The 11,272-nt window shown below is 42.7% G+C and overlaps 1 protein-coding gene across 1 annotated transcript; it reads right to left on the bottom strand.

Annotated features, from left to right (window-relative positions):
* Positions 1-5,893: 5,893 nt before the first annotated feature.
* LOC108128262 (organic cation transporter protein) lies at positions 5,894-11,081 on the bottom strand. Its single transcript, XM_017245752.3, has 3 exons — positions 10,423-11,081; positions 7,719-8,161; positions 5,894-7,348 (listed from the first exon to the last, which is right to left on the bottom strand). The coding sequence occupies exons 1-3, from the start codon at positions 10,809-10,811 to the stop codon at positions 6,198-6,200; spliced, it is 1,983 nt and encodes a 660-aa protein (XP_017101241.2). The 5' UTR covers positions 10,812-11,081; the 3' UTR covers positions 5,894-6,197.
* Positions 11,082-11,272: the final 191 nt, after the last annotated feature.

Raw genomic sequence — 11,272 nt, 5'->3', positions numbered from 1 at the left:
CAAGCTGTGTAGGACGAGCCTTGACCATTGCCATATCTCAGTCGAGTTGTCCTTGGTCCTATTGTTATTTTGATAGTCCCATTGCATTTTTTACATAGCTCTCTGAGGCCGTCGTACATTGTTTACTGATGGTCATAATGATTACTTATTTCGAGGATTACTCCGCCGCTCTCGCTCCCTCCACAGAGTACAGCCTCGTTTTATTGGCATTGTTAATATTTGCTTTGTTGGCATCCTTGGTTTATTTGCTCAGGATTTGCAAGAATACCAGAAGAATCTTCTCACTCCGCCTTGCTATATAGACGCTCATTTAGTTTTATTGCGTATTTCGGATTGTGGCATTCGAAAAATTTGGCTGGTTGCTTTAGTATTTTAAAGATTCAGCCTCCAAACTCTTCACAAAAATGTAAGCTATGTTTGGCTTCTTTTACTTGAGGTTTTCCCTTAAAACTCAAAACTAGCCAATTGAAATGGCACAACCTTTTGCAGTTATTTCGGCAAACCTTTTCTCAGAAGTGCCAAATATTAATTAAAATGTATAAACAATTTATGACTGTGGCCAGGAGGAATAAAATGAGATGAAAATTATTATTTTTCACATTTCCAGATTCTCAAAATTGTTTTTCTCGTTTGATTAATGCTGTTCAGAAGTCAAAATGAATTCCAAATAGGCCAACATGGAAAGCAAGGTCCTTCGAAGAAAGTTTTTCTCCGGCCGAGAACGTCAGGATATACATAAATCACAGAGATGTTCATTAATTCGCCACTTGACAATTGGTCAATGCTCGCGATTTAAAATGCATTAAGAACGAGAAGAACACACAAAAAAGCGGTGAAAATTATACCAGCAAGGAAAAACAGCTCTCAACTGCCTGTCCTGGCCGCAGAAATGATTAATGACAAATTATTTTATGAGGCCAAAGAAAATCATGAGTCCAAAGCAGGTTGAGTATACAGCATTAATGTATTTAAATTATTATTACACGAGGCGAAGGAAATAAGGAAATTAAATGCTGGGAAAGAGAAAAGCAGGGAGGACGACCATTTGATGTGCTCCTCAAATAAGAAAAGCAAATAAATCATGAATATTAAGTTGCCCGGCGGAGAACAAAAGTCAATTGGGCAGAGTTCATTGAGTGAGAGTGGGTCGGAATGGACTTGGAATAGGCCACTTGAGAGCTCAACGGCTTAGAAAATAACCATCTCCGCTTCTCCACTGCCACTGTCATCCCCATGGTGCCTTCCATTTGATTAGACGACTGTCGTCCAGTTTGGTCCTACAGTTCCTCCATCTCGAAATACACTCGAGAGACACAAATGTTTATGCAATTGGATTCAATTTTTCGATCCAAGTCAACCCATCTCCCACATAAGCCCACATCCTGGTCAAAGATAAATCGATTAGTTGAGTGTGGGTCCTAGGAACCTGCTCTCCGGGCATTTTTGGTTTTTGTTTATTAAATTCTGAGCTAACTGGAAAATCCGCCCGGTGCACCAAACCGGAATTTCGAATATTTTTTCATATTCTCCTGACTCACTTATTGAATTTAGATTTTTTTCTTCTATGTGTGAAATTGTTTGGGTATTTTCAAATTGGTTTTTTCATTAAAAGGAATGTATAAAATTCATATGAATTTTTGATAATTGAAGTGGACTCTCCAATCAATTTAAGTCCATATGCCCGGAAACAAAACCATTCAAAGAATGAATATAAAAATACCCCTTTTTTAAGAAATCTCAGAAAGTGGAACATTCAATACATAAGCATTATAACAAATTTATTTCACTAAAGGCCAGCTTAGAAGGCTACAAAAGCTAACACCCCGTTGATGCCACCTGTTTGTCAAGTAAATGCAACGAAAATCTTATGGTTAGCATAAAACACACAATCCCCAAGCCGCAAATGAAAGGCCCGAAATCCAGGCTATACCAGGGCTCAACCGAAAAACACAGAGAGAAGCGAAGAAAAATATATACATTCCGAAAGGATGGGGCAGATGACTGAGAGGCGACTCGAGCCCTGTAATTTCGGCTAAGTGGGTGAAACAAATGTTGAGATTGCAGGCCAAAAATTCCGCAAAGGAAAAGCCCTTCAGTTCACCGACTTCTTCATATTTCCTTCTTCAGACAGAGTCGAGTGCGGCTTCAAAAACGAGGACAAAAAAGAAGCCAACAAATGACAAGCTATAAAAATTGAGTATACGCATTGGTTGCTTTAAGGATCAAAGGATACACACACACCCAGCTGGTATGAGTTTGTATTGTTGCGTACTTGTGTTTGATGGCATTCGATTGGCATTTTCAATGTATGTAAGTGGCTGGCTGTTGCCGCGGGTGGGGATGAGTGGGAAAAAGTTATTGCATCATAATTCCCCCACTAAGCATTTATATTGCACATAATTATGCGCCCAGCGACGGTGTGTATATGAAAAGGACAACGGATTTTCGATTGGGTTCTTTTAATCATACAATGTAAATGGAGACCATCCTTCAGTGAAATTCCAGGTGGTTAGATGCTCATATTTCGATGCTCTTTACGTAGAATGGAGTTCGGAATTGGTTCAAGGGGAATAGTTATCTCAGTTTTTAAATCTATATAGAAAAAATTGAATCCGTTAAGCTGTATATCCAAGCTTATCAAAAACTGGCATTCATGTTTAAACAATTCCATCGAAATCGGATTTTAAATGGGGATACCGTCCCAAGTCAGAGCATTCAAATAGCTCTGGAACGCAATTCGCGTGGGAAAGGGTAGCCATAAAAATTCCTGTTAATGTTCATGCTGCTGCCATGCCAGGACAATTGTCCTGCGGGGAACCTGGCGGCGTTACAGCGCTGTCTGAGCTTATGGCCGAAGCCATTATGGACAACTGCAATGGCGACAATAACGCGACGTTGATACTTTGCACCTGAGACCCATTGCACCCCTCCCCCTATGCCAACAATCCCGTTCATTTTTTCCCTTCACAGGTGGTTGGCGCCGCGCCCAGAAGTATGCTATTAAACAGGAAAAAATCCAACCGCCACACACACGCCTTGCACCAAAATGTTGCCAAAAAAAAAAAATGGTCGTGAGAGAGAGGGACGTGTGAGGCAGTGAAATTCGCTGACACAGCGGCCTGCAAATGTAACACAAATTTTGCGGTTTTGTGGCTATCCCGTTTAAGCAGCCAGCCTGCAACAGCAATAATAGTGGCTTGTAAGCTTGTTAGGTGTGAAATATGTTTTGGGCCGACGCCATTTTGTTGTTCTGTTTGCATATTAAATAAAAGCCATTTTTTAGGGGAATGGCAAATCGATTGGGCCAATAGTAAAAGCTTATATATAGCCATACACCAAACATAAAGGCTGGCTTTAAACTTTGAAAGAAAAAATGAAATAGTTATCACCACCAAGTTGTCGAACATTCACCGCTAATTGTTAAACCCTTGTCCCTGGGGCATTTTTACAATCAAATTGAGCATAAATCCAAAATAAATGCTACAACACTGATTTGTGCCGCGAGCACAGTTTAATTAAACGCGTGCCAAAAGCGTAGGAATTTTAATCGTTTAATTGAAAAACTTTAGCCGTTTAGAGAACCGAACGGGCTTGCTGAAATTGAAGCCGTTCTATTGCCAGAAAAAGGTCCAACTGGAAAGTAGTGAAAATTCCGTCTTTTGAATAAATAGACTTTTAGTAAACTAATTTTCTTTAGAGGAGTGCTCTTTAAAGTTTAAATTAATATGCAAGGATTTAAAATAAACCCTTTTCCTTTTCCGAAAAAACACAAAACTTGGATGGAAAATCATCAAAAGTATTTTTGAACGACAGTTTTTATAACGCTGGCGCGAAATGTTTGTGGACGCAACACATCAGAAAAGGTGCCGAAAAATTTCCCTGCTGATAGTTGACAGACGTTGCTCATACGCACCGTGTGCCTGCCCAAAGTCAAAGTGAATGCTTTTTCCTTGGCGCTTCGCCGGGCAGCATTAATTGACACGTGATAATTTAATTAACGTGGCAACCCCGAGCCAGGCAATCCAGTCATGGGCTAGAAGGATACTGTACAACATCGAAGATTCAGTTTTACGCATCAGGACGAATGGATGGATGGATGGAGATCCTCGCCGACTAATTGGGTCAGCCTCGGGCAAAAGAAAAAATAAGGGAAAGGGGAAGGGAAAAGTGGATGGGGCAAGCGTGTGTTCATCCATTGTTTTCCCACTGGCCCGGAGCCATCGTCCCCGGTGCCCGGAATGGAGTGGAGTGTCTCTTAATTACGGTGTGCGCGTGTTGCCATAGAGGGATTTTCTTGTTAGACCCTAATACCCTCAACACTCCCAGAGGCCCTCAAACACCCACAAACCACCCACGCCACCCAAACCAACCGAACCACCCGCACCACCATCATCGCCACCATTAACCACTTTTCATTGTTCGCCACAAAGAATGCAACAATAATTGACATTGCGCAAAACGGAAACAAAACGGAAACTAAACGGGGCAGGGGGCTTTGAACCTGAGACCTGGTTATTTACCTCATTATTTTGCATAAAAACGTGGCTTATTAAATTAATTATAGGAGTGATTAGCAAGTCATTACCATTTTTGTGTACTCTGTTTCATCAATGAATAATAACAATAAGACTTTAAGACTTTTTAATCTAAATAGGAGTATAAAATGAAGCACATACAATTAAAATACCATTTCATACCATATATGGGATCAAAGCCAGCAATTTCCAATTTATTTCCAATTTTATCACTGCCAAAATAAGATGAGCAAATGCGATATATTTGGTACACTCAATTTACTTAGCAAGGGCATTAAAATTAAACCTGATTTGCCCTTTGAACGGCTCAATTCTGTGATGTTGCAGTTGACTGCCTTGGTCGGGATTTAATTACAAGCACCAAAGCAGCTCCTGCAGTGCCTTGGGCGAAGGCGACGGCTATGTCGATGGCGATAGCAGTGGCAGTGGTAAAAGCAGAAAGCTTGGCCCGGTACTAAGCGCATTAAGTATGCGCCGCGTGCGCCAATTAGGTTGAGTCAGCTGCCTGGACTTACGGCCAGTATTTTTAGCGCGCTTTCTTCGCCTCTACGCTGCCATCCTAGTCCGACGCGCTTACAAACCAATTAACCTTTTGCAGTGTAATCGCTTCGGGTTCCATTATTAGCCCGGGCGGAAGGTGAAGATTTGCGAAGTACTTATTTGTCTCATCTGGCGGAGCTGGAAGACCTCGAGTGACCTGGCACGGCAGCCTCGAGTTTGCCATTAGCAAATCGATGGGGTCCTGGCAAATCATTGGGCATTGTAGCCGATTAACTTGTGGTCAAATGCGATGCGACTCAATAACCTAGCAACCCAGAACCATCTTCCCAAATCTGGCCAAATTGACACGACCAGATCAAAGCTCCTTTCAATTTGGCAAAAACACAGGAGGTGGGTGCAGGTCCTAGGGCTCTCAAAATGACTGGCGATTGTAATTGCAATTATTGATTGGAGGAACCGGAATGATTTGCATAAGCCGTTTCAAATGAAATAAAAAGTATTTGGAATACTTATTAAATAGGTAACTTAGATGGGTTTAAAAAAACATTTTCAGAGTCTAAAAATTACAAAAAAAAATTACAAAAAATAGTTTATAATTATACCTAGTATTCTTATAAAGCAAATATATAAATTTTAGCTTTATACGCTCTTAATTTTTAAAATATTTAAAAAATTTCAACGCATTCAAAATTTTAGTGTGACCACCGCTTTAGGCCGCAGCAAACTACAAACGTTGCATATTACACGGCAGGTGGCGCTGTGTAAGTAGCTTGGCTCCATCTAGTGGAATGTTTTGGTAACTTATTCTACCAATTTTAGCCAAGAGAGGCGCTAGTTTATACACAAAGAAAAAAGTCTTTCTTAAGTAACAATTATAAGGATAACTGGAGATCCTTATTACATTTTATTCATTCAGTTTTAATCTTTATCTAGTACTATTTGTTAATACATACATTTTTCGTGTATTTCTATTAATTATTATTTGGCAAACCTTTGATGAGAAGAATTTTGATACTAATAGATCGTTAGATTTGTTCATTGGATAGGCTCATGGAGATTTTCCTATTTCTAGTATCACAAAAGTCTACAAAGACACTTAGAGGCTAGTTGATGCTAAAAATGCAAGGCGGAGCTACCTAGTAATAAGTGGGTAGTAGTTCTTTACAGCTTTGTAGAGTTCCGTGACTTTGTGGATCGCCGCAGGATACTGGAACGGAGTTCCCCTCCAGTAGAGGATTTCAGTGATGCTCCAGTTTGGGTTCCCCTCGCAAAAGCCTGCGATCGCACTTCCTCCACATCCGCATTCCTCTTCTCATCCTCCTCATCATCGACCTTTTTGGCCAGACAGGGGAAGTCCCAGATGCTCTGACCACGTCCGAACTCCTCGCCATCAGACAGAGTTTGTGGCAGATCGTGATTAAGGGTTTCCGGCAGAAGAAGGGACAACAGCCCACCCACAATGCCCAGGAGTCCCAGGATAATCAGGGGCAGAGCTGTGGAGATGTTGGCCAAGTACACCACAAACGGAGCTATGATACTGGCCACATAGCCCATGATGTGGATGAAGGCCACAGCTTGGGCTCTGACAACTGTGGGCAGCACCTCCGCAGCCCACTGGAGCCCAATGTTATAACTGATGTTCACGAAAAATCTACCCATTATAGCCAAAGCCGCGGAGTAAACTCCCACGGGCACAACAGTGGCCAGCAGACTGAAGATTCCACTGGCTACCATGGATCCGCAGGCCAGCCAACGTCGTCCAAAACGATCCAGGGTCACTGTCAGCAGGGTATCCGCCGGCAGCTCCGTAAAACTGGCCACCGTAAAAGTGAAGAATATGTCTAAGCCCAGGGAACCCACATTCCGCACATGTCCATCGAAGACCAGCGATATGGCCATCCAGATCACAATCAGCAGCAACGTGGTCCTCCTTAGACGAGGCGACTTGAAGAGGTCCAGGACGGAGTAGCTGCCGTTCTGTTCTTCCTGCTCCTGCATCCTGCGACAGCTGTTGGCAAAGTCCTGGTAGGTCTGAGGAGACACATTGCGACCGTTTCGGTGCTCCAGCTTCTTAAGGATTCCAATGGCCTTGTCCACCTTGCCCTGGGAAACCAGCCAACGAGCCGATTCGGGAACAATCAAGGGGGTAAATATGACCAGTAATAGTGGGGCGGATGTGACTATGGCCAGGATCTTCCAGTCGGCCACAAAGTAAGCAATCCAGGGCAGCAGACAGGCGGCACCTGTGAAGAAAATGGCAATCGACATGTTGGCCACAAAGGTGCGGTACTTGGGACCCACATATTCTAAAACTGAAAATAAAATAAAAGTAAATGTGATAATTGATTTAATTAAATGACTTTGGTAAACTTGGAATTATTTGGAATGTTTCTTTTAATGGCTTCTAATGAAGTTTAAAAACTGATTAAATATTTTAATGTCTTTAACTTTTAAGTGCATTTATGTGCTTTATCTTACGATAAAGAATGCAAACAATAATCCAAATCTGAGACGTTTTCAATTAGGCCTGAGCTTTGGTATTTGCTTTTAAATGCACTTGGCATTAATTGGTTTCGCAATTCAATATTTACGTAGATATTATCGCACTTATCTCTGCCTCAAATAATACTTTCAACACAAATAAATTTGATCTAATATTTGAAAAATAGCTGTATAACTCACCTAGAATGTACATCATTGTGAAGCAATTGTCGAACGCGAATCCCACGAAGAACCTCATAGCGGCAAACTCCCAGAAGTTGCTGACAAAGGCAGTACCGATTCCGGCAAACAGTCCCATCATGTTGGTGCCAATCAGGGCCGGAATCCGACCGAAGCGATCAGCCACCCAGCCGAAGAGCAGGCCCCCCACGATGGCGCCCAGGAAGAAGATCGACTGGGCATAGGTGGGCAGGGCGGCGTCGTCGCAGACCCAGTTCTGTTCGGTGGCCACCGTCGAGTAGGGGATCTCCGTGAAGTTGTAGGACCAGCCGTGGCGGCACTTGACCCGCGGCCACTTCGGATCGGCCATCACCTTGCCCTGGGCCAGTACCTCCGTATAGTTGACGTCGTACATGTAACAATTGTTGTACTCCCCATTAACCATGGGTATGGAAAGTGCGAGTCTGAAAAGGGGGATGGGACGTGGATTATTATTTGGACGCTGCAATTAACTTAGCCAGGGTCAGGCGTGTGGAATTGTCTCCGCTCGGTTCTCAGAAGCTCTAAGCCATGGCCAACACTTCTGCAGTTGTGAGGCACACACCACCGCGAGTGTAGAGTGTGGAGTGTATGTGCATATTAAGCCAGAGACAACTTAATTATCATGATCTTGAGGGGCACTCGAAAATGCGGTTGCGATTTAAACGTTTTCGGATACACTTTAACCATTTAGGTCTGCTCCATTTGGTTTGGCTAAAGAGCTCGAGTTTTGTGTATGACCGAGATTAATTGTCTGCTCTGCGATTATGATGGATGTGGGCTAGTAGTGGTCTACGAAAACCTCAAAGTAATTTAAGTAATTGTAGGAAGTAGCCAATAAAAATAGCATATGAATAATTATTTTTATGAAAAATATTTTTATCTAAGCCCTTCACATCAATAAACAATCTATCTAATTAGAAATGTCATCATTGAGTCTAAGCCATACATATATTAACTAATTATTATACAACTTGCAAAATCAATTATCATTTGAGTCTGAAAGCAAACTTTGACATTTATCTATTTTATTAGAATATTCAGCTTTGAAAGTAAGCAAATTCATTAAGATTTTAATGAGCTCTGATTAGATATTCCTATGGCCTAAGAATCTTTTAGTCAAAACATGATGTCTTAATTTTATTTATTCTTTTTTTTTTGGAAAGAGTAATGCAAATTCGACCACTTCCATTATACTTGACCATAAATTCACATCATAGCCGCCACTTCGCCACACAACATTAGTCTTGTTGATGGTTGTTGTTGCTACCTGTGTTTCGCTGCTGCTGCCTTTGTTGCTGCTGCGTTGTCGCAACATTCACGCTGCGCTGCTGCTAATTAAACAATTTGGCTGGCTAACTTGGCTTATCTAACTGCCCCTTGGTAGCGCACCACCGCACCGTCGCACCACCCAAGCACTCAGCTGCTAGACGGGCCTGACCACCCCACCCACTCCGCCGGGAAAAACCCTCCTCGTCTTGGCCACCCGGCAATTACACAGATGATCGTTTTTCGTATTGGCAGTAAGGTTCTTTGCCTTATTAAGCCGACTGGAAACCCAATCATGGCTCAAGGTCGCCCCGACTGGACGTTCTAAGCCAAGTCGGACGCTTTAATGACTTTGGTCAGAACACTCGAACTCGAACTCGAACTCCAACTCGGATCCGAATCCGAATCCAAATCGTTACGTTTCATTCGTTTTCAATTTAAATCGCGTTAGCACGCCCCAAAGTCTTGCAAACAGTTTAAATAATTTGACTATTAGAATTTGGCCAAGTCTTTTTGCGTGGCCAATTCTAATTTGGTTTTATCCAGTTTGGGTTCATGTACGCACAGAGGCTTGCAGGTTTAACCGGTATTAGCCTTAGCCTTTCGATTCCAAGGTGATTGGTACTATATTAGATCGCTTATTAGTAATCGATCAATTGCTTTTTTTTGTGAAAGTATCAACGGGACCGCATATTTCAGTTCGCCATTTACGCACAAACATAATGCTTCCGGATGGGGATTGTTTGTTCAGAATATTTGAAAGGTTACCGGGGGCGAAATAGGTTTTGACCTTAATGGTTTGGTTATTGTTTGGGTTCTTTGTCTAAATTGAACCCGCAAAAGTCCTTGAACTATTGCATTAAATATTTGACTCTGATCTGGTGGGTTTGAGTCACTTGAAGAATTATAAATTATTTTAAGTATTAAGAGGTTTAGTTTTATTTATAAACTTGTTGTTCTATTATAGTTACGGCAATTCGACAACTAAATTTATGGGATCATTTTCACATACCATGAATGATTTTAATGCATTCATTACAATTTAGCACCGTTTCTTGCTGGCACACACTGTTTTATGGAGTCTTTATGAGTGTTCTGAGCGCCAGCGGCCGCTAATAGATTCATGATCATTTGAATAACCGCCAAAGTCTTCATTATAGTTTAGTACTCGAGGCGACGTCTACAACTACTGCACTTAGCCTGCAGTGTGCTGGCCACTAATCAACAACATACTTGATTATACACAACACATTTGAATATTTATGGCACATTACGTGAATTACTGAGCTAAGCCGAGCTCAACTGCGGATGCCATAACCAAAGCCATGGAGCCGATGTTGGCTCGCCTTGGCTTGTTTGGGTTTTCGAGGGAAAACCCATTCAAACTTTCGAGGGAAAATCAAAAATGTTCACTCACCTGGCCTCCACATCCAAGCCATCCAATTCTGGGACATGGCACCAATGCTGTTCGGGTATCAGGGTTAGAAAGATTTGCGAAAAGTAGACAAAGGCCACGAAGAACGAGAAGGGAATCATGCAGATGAACAGGAACTTTTGATATCTTCCAAACTCCCCGATCAAGGGGAGGATGTCATCAAAGTCCAAATTGGGAGGATCCCCTCCGCCTCCACCGCCACCAGCTCCACTTCCTATTGCATCCTGACTTTTCTTGAAGCCGTTCAAGTCCAGCTGGAGTTCTTTGTTGCCAGCACTCTTCCGGCGATGCAGATTATCCAGGCCCTGGGAGGGCTCTTCGTGACTGAACGCCTCATTGACGAAGTACGCTTGCTTTGCCTGGCCTTCCATGTTGTGTGTTTGGATTTGGATTCGCAATAGCACTGTAGACCGCGACCTTGCTGGATGTGTGTCACTCCAAGTGATTCAGAACTCGACAAAAATCCGAAGCCGAAACCGAAACCAATTCAAAATCCAAATACTTGATCGAATTCGATTGCGGCGGACACGCGCGTTTCCGTTTCGAATTTGCAACTGACTGAGCACGCGCGCCAAAAGCCGTTTTTATATGAGCCCGGCCAAGAAGCCCGGCTCGCAGCTCGCAAGCCGCTGCACTTGCCGCTTGCCAAGAACAAGAAACCGATCCGGTACGATACGATACGATCCAGCCATCCGGCGATCCAGCGATCAGCAGCGAAAGTTTGAGCAGCTGTTCGGCGTAGGTTCACACAGCTGGCAAACCGGTTCACTGGATCGGTTCTCTGTTTTTTTCTGAATCGGCCTGACATCGGTTTTCGACCAGGCGAGCCCCA

The sequence above is a fragment of the Drosophila bipectinata genome, chromosome 3L, assembly GCF_030179905.1.
Source record: "Drosophila bipectinata strain 14024-0381.07 chromosome 3L, DbipHiC1v2, whole genome shotgun sequence".
NCBI lineage: Eukaryota > Metazoa > Arthropoda > Insecta > Diptera > Drosophilidae > Drosophila > Drosophila bipectinata.
Note: the sequence above shows the minus strand (reverse complement) of the source record. Positions and strands in the feature narration are given on the sequence as shown.